Below are 16,276 nucleotides of genomic sequence, written 5' to 3'. Positions count from 1 at the left end.
GCAAAAGGAGAAAGACAGCAGAGAATGAGATGGATATTGTCATGGAAACAACAAACATGAACAAACAAACACAGACTTCAGGAGATAGTGGAGGATAGATGGACCTATGTCCATAGTGTCTTGGAGAGTGGAACACAACTGAATGAATGAACAATATGTGATTTACTGGGGTTTACTTGTCAATCAGCTATAATATGTCTTGCTTAGCTACCCTTTGGTTTGAAGCACAAATTTCCTCTCATGGGTTTAGTGGCTTTTGCTATGCTTTAAGATTTAAAATATTTCCTCATGAGAATATGTTTCAAGGAATAATAAACATTTCTTTAATAGATACGAAATTTATTATTTATTGAATCACAGTATGATAAGTAAGATGCTTGAGTAAAACCAAGCAAAAAAAATCAGCCTTATAATTTCACAGTATGTCTTTTAATAGACTGTCTACTCTTTGCTATATAGTAGAATGAATGAAAAAAGGAATATATTACTGGAGCATAATTCTACAAGCTATATTATCCTAAAATTGGTCTCTTCCAAGTTACTATCAGCTTATGAAGAAAAAGATTTTATAGTATTAATATTAATTTTAATTATCCTATTTCCCATACTTGAAATGGACTTCTCTCCCTCTGTCCCTCATATCTACCTGTTGGAATTCTTCTAAGGGCCAACTCAGATGCTATTGCTTAGATGAAACCTTCTCTTATTCCTCTGCCCATATTTCCCATAACTCTTATGAAAGATGGTGGATAAAATAAAGGAACTACAGTCAAAAAGACCTGGGTTCAAATTTTATCTCATCCACATACTAATTGTGTGATCCTAAGCAAGTCATTCAACTTTCCTGTACTTCAGTTTAAATGAGTTAGGTTGGATTTGATGACTTCTGAAGTCCATTCCAGCTCAAATCTAAGATCTTATGATCTCTTCTTCACATGTTTTTACAGCCATAGATGGCTAACAATATAAAATATAACACATTATGCACTTTCTCAAAATTCATCATTTAAGACTCATCTAAGGGATGGAATGTGAAATATAGAAATAGTAAGTAGCTGATGGTATGATATCTGAAAAGCAGTGGATCTTGTCATGGTTGGTATTTCTTCCAGATCCTCAGTTCTGTTTGTTCACTTCCTGCTGAAGATGAGCTCCAGACTGTTGTAACATATCCATGTAAGACTTCATGTGGTCCCTAGGAAAGGAAAAGTAGATGATGCTTTAAAACTCACTGAAGCCAGGGAAAATTTGACCAAGGAAAAGGAGAATAAGGTGAGGGAATGAGATCATGGAATCTTTCTTTGGAGGCCTTTTGAAAATCGACAAATTCCCATCCATACTCAGTAGCTTTGTGACATCAAGTAGCTCAGTTTGTTTCTCTAAATATCTATAAAAGGAGAGGGTTGGGTTAGACTAGCCCTGAAATCTCTTCCAGCTATGAACCTCTGATTTATTAATAGTCCTATGTGAAGAGAGAATGAGGACCCAATGATTTTTGAAGCTCTATGACTAATTTAGAAAAAATATTAAATATAATAAAAAATATTAAAGAAATAATATGGAGGAGACAAACAGTACATATGCCACCTTCTACAGGCAGTATTTTTAATTTTTCCCAGATATTGCTATTCTTCCCCCTCCCAGAATTTACTTTCTATCTATTTTGTATAATATACCTTTGAACTCTACTCCAAAAGCTTGGCCACAGAACAAGGGGGAGAGGAGCTAGTCTGTTGAGGTTGTTTCTCCCCAGAATTCCCTTAGCTATGAGGCGTCCCAGGCTTGATCAGGGTGAGTTAAAAGTATAATTTACATTTCCAGAAATGCCTGTGCTGTACTTCCTATCTTAGTCCTTCTAGAATAAAAGCAACTTGATGACAGGTTTTCGCTTTTGTCTGTATTTATATCCCTAGTTCCCAAAACAAAGTAGGTGGTGTAAATGCTCATTGAATTTTAATTGAATTCTTACTTAATTGTTTAATTAAATAATTGTTTAGTTGAATTGAATTTAAATTTCCCTCTAACTTAAATGAAGGAACTCTCTTCTTTCAAAACAAAAGAAAATAAAACTAAGGAACATAGAGGATATTTGTACTCTGGAAATGTTGCATTTACATCTCTCCTTATAAAAGCCTAATTTTTTGTAATGTTTCATTTTAATTCCTGCCATTTTCATTTTCTTAATTTAGTAGGACAAAGCAATCTTACTGGGCAGTTGATGGATCAAAGACAAAAGATCCCAGGTCCATGTAATACTGGGCTGTTGTTCTCAAAGCAGTCCATGATTCACTGGCCTATGACAGAGAAAAAGAAAAGCAATCAACCTCATTTTACACATGAGATTAAACCAATGATTCATCTCAAGAAAAAAACCCAAGCCATTATGATATCATAGATTTAGATGTAGAAAAGAATTTAAAAGTCATCTAATCCAATACTTTTCTTTTTATAGATGAGGAAGGCTTTGAATAAGTATGAACAAGTTCTAAGAATCAACCTCTCTGGGACTTAGTTTTCTCATTCATAAAATGGCAAGAATAATAACACTTACCTCCTATGAATGATCATATTAAATGTTTTGTAAACCTTTAAGAGGTATATAAATACTTGCAATTATTATTAGCCAACAGGCTTGGAAGGTTTTCATACTACAAATTTAACATTCTTTTTACTACCTCCTGGTGCCTCCTAAAATCATCCTTTCTCATTTGCCATGCTATGTTTACCTTTCATGTTTCAAACTCTTCTACAGTTGAGCTGTCAAGTACTGTTATTATATTGAGGGTCATTGCTTATTTATATTTATTGAGGATCATGTGTGGGTAGGGGAATTTCTTCCAACAACACAGATTATAAACTATTTATAATGGGCTAGATAAATCCTAGAGAGTTGTTTGAGCTCAGAAAACTTAATTGACTTAACTATGGTCAGGCTGTTGTTTGTACTTCATTCTCAAAGACAACTATGACATCAGTAAGGTGATACCATGACATACAGTAGAATTGGATTTAAGTGAGAGAGGCTTTGCAAAATCACCAGCCTCACTTTCTCCACTGGAGCTACTTGGGTCCATGGCAAGACACAGATCAGGCAAGTGGAGATGATCCTGGATGCAGTGGGAGACTTTGGTATGTACCTGGTATATGTCGGAATTAAAGAATTGTTTAATTGAATTGAATTTAAATTTCCCTCTAACTTAAATGAAGGAAATAAATAATTGTTAAAAATTGAGCATTGATTTATTATTTAATTGTCTAGAATTGAGAAAGTATAGATATTGCAAATTAAACTTAAAAAATGTATAGACATGCATTTTTTTCCCAAGAGAACCTGGTTATTAAACTTTTACCAGCATATCCCTATACTGTGCTTCAAATGCAGATTACCTGTTCAGCCAGAGTATATCCCCCTGCATTCTGACTGTGATTTGGGTCCCAGTAATCCTGTGAATATATTTGTCTTTTAAGTCGTAATAATTGATTTGCTGAATCATCAGACAAAAATGGAGCTCCCATCACACCTGCAATGGAAACAATACAAGTATATATCTAATATCAAAAGACTCTTTGAGATTCTAACATCTCTTTATGTTTTACAACTCATCTATAATTGATGTGTTAGTGCCAATGTCAGTATTGACACTAGTTTCTTTCTGTCCTAATTGGTGTTAAGTGCTTGGAGGGGAAAAAGTCATTAGTTTTTTCACTATTTAGTTTTGATTTGTTTTATTTTCTACTGTGTAGTTTATAGTAGTGGCCCTCAAACATTTTGTTCTCAGAATCCTTTCACATTCTTTAAAATTATCAAGGTCCTGACAAAGAATTTTTGTTTATATAGATGATATCTATTGATATGTACTGTATTAGAAATTAAAACATTTCAGTGTTTTTATGAATATAGTTTTGACTTCTGCGACACCCTGAATGGGTCTTAGAGAACTTCAGGGTCTTCAGGTGACACATTAAAAACTATTGGCTTATAGGATTTCTGGATGTTCAAAGACCATATGAATCATCTGAATCGGCTACATTCTACCAGGATCCTCTTAGATTGGACACCATATTTGTAATACTATTATCCTGTGGTAGGAAACATAGGACTTAGAATCAGAGGAACTGAGTTAAAATCTCAGCTCTGTTAATGATCTAGTAACAGTTTTCCAATGAGTCTTTAGAAAAGTCTTTTTCTTTCTTTTGGTCTGTTTCCTCATCTGGCCAATGGGATGTTGTTCCTCCCTTTCACTTCTAAAGCATATGATAATAAAGATTTGTTTAGTATGATTTTTTCAAAATTATTTCATTTTTTGAGGTTTCCTTTATATTTGTGTATTTAAAATAATATTTGATATCAAAATTAAAAGTGTTAATATGTTGCAGAATTATAAAATGGAAACAGAGGATTGGAGAATACTATGCTTCATGTCCAGCCTTTCCTGCCTGTTTCTCTTACTTTAGTTTTATTGGAATCCCCAGAAGACATAAAAGATTGCCTTATCTAGGGAGAAGGAAAAGAGCAAATCAAAGAGAAATACTGGATGTGACTACAGGAAAAGGAAAGCAGAAGAAACTACTTAGATTATGGAAATAAACAGTGAATCTCATATAGGAAGTAAGTGGAAAGGAAGGTTCCTAAAGGGGGAACCCTGAAAGTTTGATTTTTTTTCTTCCTTCCCCCTTTCTCATTCACAAAGCAAGATGATAGAATTGTTGTACATGGTCAAATGTGAATGTCAGAATCTTAGTAGTTATACGACTTTAGGCAAGCACTAGATCCCTATCTGCCACATTTTCTTCCATTGTAAAATGGGAGAAATAATGGGTAATTACCTCCCTGGGTTGTTGTCAGGTCCAAATAACAAGATAATAATAGCTAGCATTTTTATAATGTTTTTAAGTACCATCTAAAGGAGTGGCCAATTATTCTTTATCTGATGATATTGCTCCCAATTGCCTTACCCAAGGAACTTATTTGTACCTCATAAAAAGATTACTTTGACTTAAATATTTATAGTTAAACATATTATTTGTCCTTTTTCTGTTATTAAGTCCTGAGCTCTGAAGGACCAACTTATGTGTTATACACACACACACATACACACACATATATATATAGGGAGAGAAAGAGAGTGTAAACACAAATATAAGCAATGGTATACACACACTAAACATACACACACAATATTGTAATAAAAAAGAATCATGGAAGATATATTTTTGGATATGGAAGGAAATTCATTCACTATCTTTCTTTTAAAAAGAAGAAGTATGGTGTGGTAGGTAGAGAGAAGTTCCCTGAATAGATGACATGGGTTGAAATTTTGCCTCTGACACATATTGTCTGTGTAAGTCTAGATAAGTAATTTAACATTCCAGTGTTCTAAAAGTTCTCAGTACCATAAATTGCAGAGATGCTAACCTGAATTAGTGGAAGAAGGCCCCCACATTAATAAGATCATAGCTTCAGTCCCTATTTTGTCTTTCTATTATTAGGGGTAAGTTTATGTGATTTGTTCAGTTATTTCAGTCATGTCAGACTCTTTGTGACCCCTTTGGGATTTTCTTGGTAAAGATAATGGAATGTTTTACCATTTCCTCCTCCAATTCATTTAATAGAGGCCAACAGGGTTAAGTATGTTACCCAGAGTTACATAACTAGTAGATGTCTGAGGCCACATTTGAACTCACAACTTCCCGACTCCAGGTACAGTAGTCTATTCACTGTGCCACCAATCTGCCCAGATTAAGTGAGAGATTTAGTCTAATGATGAAACATGATCACCAATAAGCAGCATCATGATTTGTCTCAAACTTGGAATGAGCTCCATTTTATTTTACCTTTGACATGTAAACACATTTATTTGATCTTCGAATTTTGTAAAACATACATTTGCAAGGGAAGCTTATAACAAACACCCTGGGTAGTATTAATGAGCTTCTGAACTTATCTAGCTGAGCTCAATGTGGGGAAGTAAAGAGGGAAAGCATTTATTAAGCAGCTACTATGTACCAAACACCATACTGAGTACTTTAAAATATTATTTCATTTGATCCTACAATGACCACGAGAGGCAAGTACTATTATTCTTCCTGTTTTAGGACATTTTGGTCCTGTTTCAGGACACTTATGCAAATTGCTTATAGTCATATAACTAGTAAGTGTCCAAGGTCTTCTTTGAACTTGGATCTTTCTGACTTCAGGCCCAGTTTTCTGTCTACTGTTTCACTGAACTGACTACATATGAGCTGGTACAGGATTTTAGAAAGACAAAAAGGAGACCAAAGGAGGGAAAAAAACCAGAATAGAAAAGGAGAAGAGCATCGAAGTAGAGAAGAGGCTATGTATTTTCATACTAAATCGTTTGTTAGTTTGTAAGTGAATGTTTAACTTTAGGACTTTGACACTTACTGGTTACTTTGAAAAGTAAACATAAGTTAGTATTATCTGAGTTTATTTAATTTTACTTTTACTTGTTTTAATAATTTTTTTCCTACCACATCTTTCTACCCAAAACATGTGCACATACCATTCCCTTCCTTCCCACTCCCAGTCCCATACACCCTAAAACAGAGACCCACATTGATTCCTGAGATCACTGGCAGAACTCTTTACAATTCCTCATTCTAATAGAAAATATAATGATCAGAAAAGGGAATATTTTCTTTCTTTTTTGCATTTAAAACAATTTTGAGCTTCAAATTCTCTCCCTTGTGCCCACCTAATAAAATGTTAAGCAGTATGATATTAATTATACATATTAAGTTATATAAAACACATTTCGATATTAGTCATATTACAAAAGAAATTATACACACACACAAAACAATAAAGTAAAACAAGTATGCTTCAATCAGCACTCTGATGGATAGAATTTTTCATCATGGGTCTGGAAGGGAAATATTTTCCATAATTCAATAGTAGTCTCTTAAGGTTCACTATCTAGATGGAAAATCTTTAGTCATGGCTAACAACACCAAGTAAAATGTAAAGTCTTTCTATAAAGTCCAATATGTTCATTCTTAACTAATCACATGTTTTTAAATGTTTTTACAATCAAACTCTGTATAATGTAATTTCATTCATTTCATATGTAATTCTATGTATGCAGGAATACATGTAATACATATATGTATGTATGTAATTCTTGAGATCACTAGTCGAAGCTAAAGTGAACGAATTAGAATTAAAGAGGGAAAATCTGATAAAATAAATTCATAATGTATCAGAAAAAAATTTTTAAAAGTAAACAAGGACTATTCCTATATAAATATTCCTGTATCATAAAGGGAAACATTCTTACTACAGAGAAGTCAAAGGGAGGTGGGATTTATGAATGTCCATAGGGTTAATATTTTTTAAATGTTTAAAAATGTTTAAATTAAATATTAAAATTTAAATTTAAACTGAAAAATGTTTAAGATAAATCAAAACTAGAAAGTTACAAGAGATTAAGGAAAATAGCAAGAAGCAGAAGAGGAAAAAATAATGGAGTATGGGAGGGATGTAAAAAGTAGAGAAAAAACATCATGATATAATGGCTGTAGAATCAGACTGGGAGGAAAAACTGAATTCAAGTGCTGCCTCCAAAATATATTGACTATGTTACCCTCTATATGCTCTATAAAGTAGTTAATTTCTCAGTGGCATAGATAACTCTTTAAGACTATATAACTTGTTATGCATTTTCACTCTATATTGGAAGAGAGCAGTTTTCAACCCAAAGTTGATGGGGGGTTACAGGAGAAAGAGAGATAGGGAGGGAGGGAAGAAGGGAAGGAGGGAAGGAAGGAAAGAAGGAAGAAAGGAAGAAAGGAAGGAAGGAAGGAAGGAAGGAAGGAAGGAAGGAAGGAAGGAAGGAAGGAAGGAAAGAAAGGGAAGAAGGACCCAGAAAGAAGGAAGAAAATTCCTTTTTCTATAACTTTATTTACTCAAGGATCCATGATTTTGATGATAATAAATAACACTTGTATAGCATTTTGAGGTTAGCAAAGAGCTTTACATAGACTATTTCATATGATGATGGCACCTTCGAATGGCACAGCTCCCAATTCCTTTTTACCCTATCAGATAGTGTTTCTAAAAGGCAATGAAACATTTACCACTCCTTTTTTAACCCCAAAATAAGCTTCTACATATTTTCATAAGTTGATCTCTGCTGTATGACAATTGTACAGTCCATTCATGGACTGCAGTCTTTTCAACTTTATAGGAACCCTTAGGACTGGAACAGCCTTTAAGAATTCAATATTGACATCTCTAAATACATCATTGTAGTGGTTCCAATCATTGCTGGCACATCCCTGGTATATGAAATATGGAACACATATGCTGAGAGGTCATGGACTAGGGATTTTTGGAGACATTATCTTCTACTGTATATTTGCCTAATAAATTGTACGTGTATCCCTGAAGGATCTCTCTAATTTCAGTAGAGAGCTTTCAGTGTGAAAATCTCTTTTCCCAGAGCAAATAGCAAGCCATCAGTGACTTAGATAAGTAGGTGGAATGACTTGTTCAGAGTGACAGAGCTAGAGTCAGGAACTGGAATCAATATTCTGGGGTCCATTGTGTTACAGCTATTTCTCAATAAATCTCAATAAATTTTTAGATAGATTTATCTAGGAGCAATTATTCAAGCAGGCACAATTTACCAAATCTGTTTTGTTGACTTAGGATCTTAGGCTATAGATTTCCCTTAAAGTATGAAATTGATTTGGTTGATTTTATGAGTATCCTACTAAGATGGAATATATTATATTCAAGGTTATACTTAAAAGATAGCAGTGCTATACAAAGATTATTTTATTGCATTGTCTAGACCAAAGATGTCAAACACATGGTCCACAATTAGAATGTGGCTCATAACACTCCCAAGTACAGCCAGAACCAGATTAAAATATAATGGAAAAATATTTAACAAAGTAAAAATGCAATAAAATATTGATAACATTACATTTTGCAACTAAGTAAATATGGGGTCTTCAGGGATTCTTTTGTAAGGATTAGTTGTCAAACCCAAATCTATTTGAATTTGACAGCAGTTGTCTAGTCAGCCTTGCTAATTCCCTGGCTCTGACCCCTCCAATGATATTTCATCCCTTACTTCATTTTACTGAATTTTAGCCTAGAAAGAAACTTTGAGAATATCTAGTTTTATCTCCACAACCTTCATTTTACAAACAAGGAAACTGAAATTCAGAGAAGTGATTTTCTTAAAATCACTCAGGTTGGGACAACTAGATGGCATAGTGGATAAAACAACAGCCCTGGAATCAGGAATTTAAATCTGGCCTCAAACACTTACTAGTTATGTGATCCTCAACAAGTCACTTAACCCTAATTACCTCCAAAAAAGAAGAAAAAAAATTACACAGGTTATAGAACTAGGATTTGAACACAAGTCTTCAGGTATAAATTCTAGTGTTCTTTACACTCCACCATTTTGTCTTTTCCCTTAGGCAATAACTTAAATCTCACTTGTGTTCTACTTATTTCATGAATATATCTAGTATTAAACTTACCTTCCCCAATCTTCATCCAATTCTCTTCATAGAGCAATACAAAAGCCTTCGAAACTGAAATGATGAAGAAAGGGCTACCTGCCTTTCTGACTGTGGGAAAACTAGTTCTTTGATAAATCTTCAGAAGGTCTCATATGGGTTTCTGAAACTCTGGCTTTAAAATCTTTGATTCAATGATGATGATGATGATGATGATGATGATGATGTTCAGTCATTTTTTAATTGTCCTACTTTCATGACCCCACATTTGAGATTATCATGGCAAAGGCACTGCAATGGTTTTCTATTTCCTTCTCTAGCTTATTTTATAGATGAGGAAACTGAGGCAAACAGAGTTAAGAGACTTACTCAGGGTCGCACAGCTAGTAAATGTCTGAAGCCAGATTTGAATTCAGGAAGATGAGTCTTCTAGACTCCAGGCCTACTGCTATATGCACTATGGGGCCACTTAACTGCCCTTTGATTTTATAGTCCAGAATCATCAAACTAAATAGATTACATCTGTGATCACAGAAGAAAAATGGTTTAGGTTTTATGCCTATTAATTTAATTTTGGAGAAAATCCCTCCAACATTCTTGTCTTCCATATTCTCTTCAAAATGGGAAATAAGTTTTCCCTCTTATTTCGTTATTCTGAATTAGAAAATATACTGGATTTGGAATCATAGAGCCTTGAATTGAATCCCAGTTCTATTATTTACATACATGTATTAATATACATGTATTAACTTGGGCAAGCTACATAAAGTTAGTAGAGCTCAATTTCCTACTGTGTAAAAAGACAGGGTTGGACTAGATCCTGATGCTCCTATTTTTAGTGTATTTTCACTCTATATTGGAAGAGAGCAGTTTTCAACCCAAAGTTGATGGGGGGTTACAGGAGAAAGAGAGATAGGGAGGGAGGGAAGAAGGGAAGGAGGGAAGGAAGGAAAGAAGGAAGAAAGGAAGAAAGGAAGGAAGGAAGGAAGGAAGGAAGGAAGGAAGGAAGGAAGGAAGGAAGGAAGAAAGGGAAGAAGGACCCAGAAAGAAGGAAGAAAATTCCTTTTTCTATAACTTTATTTACTCAAGGATCCATGATTTTGATGATAATAAATAACACTTGTATAGCATTTTGAGGTTAGCAAAGAGCTTTACATAGACTATTTCATATGATGATGGCACCTTCGAATGACACAGCTCCCAGTTCCTTTTTACCCTATCAGATAGTGTTTCTAAAAGACAATGAAACATTTACCACTCCTTTTTTAACCCCAAAATAAGCTTCTACATATTTTCATAAGTTGATCTCTGCTGTATGACAATTGTACAGTCCATTCATGGACTGCAGTCTTTTCAACTTTATAGGAACCCTTAGGACTGGAACAGCCTTTAAGAATTCAATATTGACATCTCTAAATACATCATTGTAGTGGTTCCAATCATTGCTGGCACATCCCTGGTATATGAAATATGGAACACATATGCTGAGAGGTCATGGACTATGGATTTTTGGAGACATTATCTTCTACTGTATATTTGCCTAATAAATTGTACGTGTATCCCTGAAGGATCTCTCTAATTTCAGTAGAGAGCTTTCAGTGTGAAAATCTCTTTTCCCAGAGCAAATAGCAAGCCATCAGTGACTTAGATAAGTAGGTGGAATGACTTGTTCAGAGTGACAGAGCTAGAGTCAAGAACTGGAATCAATATTCTGGGGTCCATTGTGTTACAGCTATTTCTCAATAAATCTCAATAAATTTTTAGATAGATTTATCTAGGAGCAATTATTCAAGCAGGCACAATTTACCAAATCTGTTTTGTTGACTTAGGATCTTAGGCTATAGATTTCCCTTAAAGTATGAAATTGATTTGGTTGATTTTATGAGTATCCTACTAAGATGGAATATATTATATTCAAGGTTATACTTAAAAGATAGCAGTGCTATACAAAGATTATTTTATTGCATTGTCTAGACCAACGATGTCAAACACATGGTCCACAATTAGAATGTAGCTCATAACACTCCCAAGTACAGCCAGAACCAGATTAAAATATAATGGAAAAATATTTAACAAAGTAAAAATGCAATAAAATATTGATAACATTACATTTTGCAACTAAGTAAATATGGGGTCTTCAGGGATTCTTTTGTAAGGATTAGTTGTCAAACCCAAATCTATTTGAATTTGACAGCAGTTGTCTAGTCAGCCTTGCTAATTCCCTGGCTCTGACCCCTCCAATGATATTTCATCCCTCACTTCATTTTACTGAATTTTAGCTTAGAAAGAAACTTTGAGAATATCTAGTTTTATCTCCACAACCTTCATTTTACAAACAAGGAAACTGAAATTCAGAGAAGTGATTTTCTTAAAATCACTCAGGTTGGGACAACTAGATGGCATAGTGGATAAAACAACAGCCCTGGAATCAGGAATTTAAATCTGGCCTCAAACACTTACTAGTTATGTGATCCTCAACAAGTCACTTAACCCTAATTACCTCCAAAAAAGAAGAAAAAAAATTACACAGGTTATAGAACTAGGATTTGAACACAAGTCTTCAGGTATAAATTCTAGTGTTCTTTACACTCCACCATTTTGTCTTTTCCCTTAGGCAATAACTTAAATCTCACTTGTGTTCTACTTATTTCATGAATATATCTAGTATTAAACTTACCTTCCCCAATCTTCATCCAATTCTTCATAGAGCAATACAAAAGCCTTCGAAACTGAAATGATGAAGAAAGGGCTACCTGCCTTTCTGACTGTGGGAAAACTAGTTCTTTGATAAATCTTCAGAAGGTCTCATATGGGTTTCTGAAACTCTGGCTTTAAAATCTTTGATTCAATGATGATGATGATGATGATGATGATGATGATGATGATGTTCAGTCATTTTTTAATTGTCCTACTTTCATGACCCCACATTTGAGATTATCATGGCAAAGGCACTGCAATGGTTTTCTATTTCCTTCTCTAGCTTATTTTATAGATGAGGAAACTGAGGCAAACAGAGTTAAGAGACTTACTCAGGGTCGCACAGCTAGTAAATGTCTGAAGCCAGATTTGAATTCAGGAAGATGAGTCTTCTAGACTCCAGGCCTACTGCTATATGCACTATGGGGCCACTTAACTGCCCTTTGATTTTATAGTCCAGAATCATCAAACTAAATAGATTACATCTGTGATCACAGAAGAAAAATGGTTTAGGTTTTATGCCTATTAATTTAATTTTGGAGAAAATCCCTCCAACATTCTTGTCTTCCATATTCTCTTCAAAATGGGAAATAAGTTTTCCCTCTTATTTCGTTATTCTGAATTAGAAAATATACTGGATTTGGAATCATAGAGCCTTGAATTGAATCCCAGTTCTATTATTTACATACATGTATTAATATACATGTATTAACTTGGGCAAGCTACATAAAGTTAGTAGAGCTCAATTTCCTACTGTGTAAAAAGACAGGGTTGGACTAGATCCTGATGCTCCTATTTTTAGTGTATTTGATATCTCTGGAGAAATGTGCTGTAATAAATTATACCAAATAGGGTATTTATCCATTTTTACTCCTTCATATCAAACTCATCTCTTTTTCTTGTCTGCTTATAATAAACAGAAACACATTCAGAGAGAATGGATAAATAAATTCAGAAAATATTCTTACAAAAACCAGAAATCCTTGTTGCCACTCACTTTCTCTTATTTGTAAGTTGTATAAAGTTTTAAAAATATCAAACAAATTTGTTCAAAGGATTAGATTAGGAAGGGTCTTCAAAGTCAACTAATCTAATGTCCTTTATTTCCCAGAGACCCCAGAGATTCCCAGAGAATAAGTGACTTATTCAAATCATACAGAGAGTTATTGGTAGAGCTACAATTTGAAATCAATTTGAATCAAATTGACTATAAAACAAATAACTTCCATTGCAATATGGTACTTTTAGAATGTAATATCTATAAAAAAAATTTGGTTTTGAGGCATGTGGAAATCCTTCTTTTCTATCTCTGCAATGACCTCACTGATATACCAGTAATTTAAACTCTTCTTCCCTGTAATATCCTCACAGATGTACCAGCAATTTAAAGGTGTCTTCTTTTTAGCTTTTAAATGCAAAGTGACACAGTGGATAGAATTTTGTAAAGATGTCAAGAAGACCTGAATTCAAATCCAGCCTCTGACACTTAATATCTATGTGATCCTGGGCAAGTAACAACTTTTATGTGCTTTGTGCATCTCTCAGAGAGATCCTTTTCCTATTCTTTGGGCTAATATATTTGGAGGAATTTGCAAAGAAAAATAAATCCTTGGCTATCTCCTTGTTCTTTAATTGCATTCAAGTACAGGATTTGTTTTTGTTGTTGTTGTCTAATTAGTTGTTGTCTAATTATAATTGTCATTATCTGTAATAGTTGTTGTCTAATTATAATTGAGTTTATAACCATCCTGAGCCTGGAGTAAGTAAATATCATGATTAGGTAGCTCAGTTCATTTAGTCCAGATCTTTTAGAAAGTCTGGTGAAGTATTTAACCAACCATTTCCTTTTTCCCAGATATACTCTTCCATGATCTCATGGGTAAATGTGGACAAGATATGCTATTGGAGCAATGCAATCATTTTTTTTTTTATCGCCAGTAGTGATAAAAGATAAAAGACCAAACTACATGGCTCAATGCCCAAGCCAAAACATAACATTTCTGAGTTACAATGCAGCCTCCAAGTCTGATTTGCAATCCTTGGTTTCAGCCCTTAGAAACTCACTAAAACTGAGTAAGCCTCTTTTTCGTGTGTGTGTGTGTGTGTGTGTGTGTGTGTGTGTGTATGTGTGTGTTCAAGACTTTTTTGATGGTTTATTTCAGAATACCAAATGTGTTCTCACAACTAATGGAAACATTGTACACAATAAATATTCACATGCTATTTTATCGTCGGACTTCAGGCAGTAGATATTTTTCTTTCATGCATCCTGAGCTAACCTTACAGTAGTTATTTACTATGTATTAAGTATCTTCAAGGGAAACATTCATAGTTGCATTGCGGAAATTCAACTCTGGTACAAATCTATAACAAACACCTTTGCAAATATTTTCAGATTTGGCTGCAAAGGAAAGCAAACGACCTTATGGTTTGAGGATTAGGGCAATAGTCTATGTTCCAAAGACATCCATTCAGTCCCCAGATGAACAAGAAACTTCCTTTTAGGTTTTGGCAGCAAATCACTTGGCCTTTTTACATATCTTCCTTGTTCATCTGTAAAATACCTGTCCTAGACATCACAAGGTATATTAAAGGTTAATGAATTCATACTCTTTAAACTATTCTGAGGTCTTTAGATAATAACACCATATAATCAGCTAAATTCAGTTTCCAAGAGGCATTTTAGCATCCTGAGATGCAGAATAAATACTTCCTTAGAAATGAGACTATTTTTTCCCTTTCACAAATGGTATTGGGAGAAAGCTGTGACACAAAGAAATATCAAAGACCAACTTGATATTATCAAACCATAAGAACCACATTTACTAGCTGAGTGAGTCACTTAATCCTTGTCTTAATTTCCTCATCTGTAAAATGATCTGGAGAAGGAAATGACCCAAATGGGGTCACAAAACTCAGATATGACTGAAAACAACTGAACAGCAACATAAAACCCATGGCAAAAATCAAGAAAAACAATTATAAGTTTAGAGCCAGAAGTTCATCTGGTACAACCTATTCACTCTACAGAGGAAGAAACTCGGATCCAGGTCACAAAAGTAGTAAGAATTAGAGGTAAGATTTGAACCCAGATCTTCTGATTTCAGAGCCAGTTACATTCTACTATGCTGCCTCCACCTAAAAGCAAAAAAAAGAAAGAAAGAAGAACCTGAAATATCACTATGGATATGTGTTCTGTGGGCATAACATAGCTATGGTTCAGTAAAAATGTAAATTGAATTTGGAGTCAGAGGCTCAGTTCCTGCTCCTATCAATTACTGTGCAAACTAATGTAAGTCATCCCATTTTCTCAGGCTTCAGTTTTCTCATTTATGAAATGAATAGGTTGGACCAAATGTCATTCCACTTTTAAATCTAATATCTTTCTGTGAGATAGTTGTGGAAGCAAGGTTCAACTATGATCACTTCCTTTAAAAGACAAAGGGAAGTTGGTAGATGGTTGAAGCATCTGGAAAATCAAAGGGAAATCAGATCTTACCTATGAGTAGGGTTGTGCACAGGGCCACTTCAATCATCTTATGTGCCATGATCCTGTATAGGGAGAAAAATACATTTATATACATACACCTACATACATATATATATATATATATATATATATATATATATATATATATACACATACATATACATATACACTTACACATAAATTTTTTTGAATTGAACACAGAGTGGAGAGTATACCATATAGTCTTCGGTTTTATTAATCATTCACTGTATAGCTGCATATCTGGGAATGCTGTATGCTGAGAGAGGCTAAAGAGAGGGCCTCAATTCAGGTGGCTGTGTTATATACTTGTCTCTTTTATACCCTTTGGACTTTTAGATGGACTTGTAACAGCTGACTATTAGTATATCTGGCTTGCTCTTTCTTTCTTACTTCCTTCAATCCTTCTTTCTTTTTTCTTTCTTTCCTTCCTTCCTTCCTTCCTTCCTTCCTTCCTTCCTTCCTTCCTTCTTCCTTCCTTCCTTCCTTCCTTCCTTCTTTCTTTTTTCTTTCTTTCTTTCTTTCTTTCTTTCTTTCTTTCTTTCTTTCTTTCTTTCTTTCTTTCTTTCTTTC

General features: G+C 34.1%; 1 protein-coding gene across 2 annotated transcripts; it reads right to left on the bottom strand.

Annotated features, from left to right (window-relative positions):
* Positions 1-318: 318 nt before the first annotated feature.
* On the bottom strand, positions 319-15,996 carry C3H3orf85 (chromosome 3 C3orf85 homolog). 2 transcript variants are annotated; one of them, XM_051991203.1, is made up of 5 exons: positions 15,901-15,996; positions 15,695-15,747; positions 3,388-3,521; positions 2,209-2,294; positions 319-1,195 (listed from the first exon to the last, which is right to left on the bottom strand). In XM_051991203.1, the coding sequence occupies exons 2-5, from the start codon at positions 15,741-15,743 to the stop codon at positions 1,117-1,119; spliced, it is 348 nt and encodes a 115-aa protein (XP_051847163.1). In that variant the 5' UTR covers positions 15,744-15,747; positions 15,901-15,996; the 3' UTR covers positions 319-1,116. The 2 variants fall into 2 exon arrangements, with proteins under 2 accessions (XP_051847163.1, XP_051847162.1); XM_051991202.1 differs by having other exon boundaries at positions 15,860-15,986.
* Positions 15,997-16,276: the final 280 nt, after the last annotated feature.

This window comes from Antechinus flavipes, chromosome 3 (assembly GCF_016432865.1).
Source record: "Antechinus flavipes isolate AdamAnt ecotype Samford, QLD, Australia chromosome 3, AdamAnt_v2, whole genome shotgun sequence".
Lineage (NCBI taxonomy): Eukaryota > Metazoa > Chordata > Mammalia > Dasyuromorphia > Dasyuridae > Antechinus > Antechinus flavipes.
This window is presented reverse-complemented; position numbering and strand designations above follow the sequence as displayed.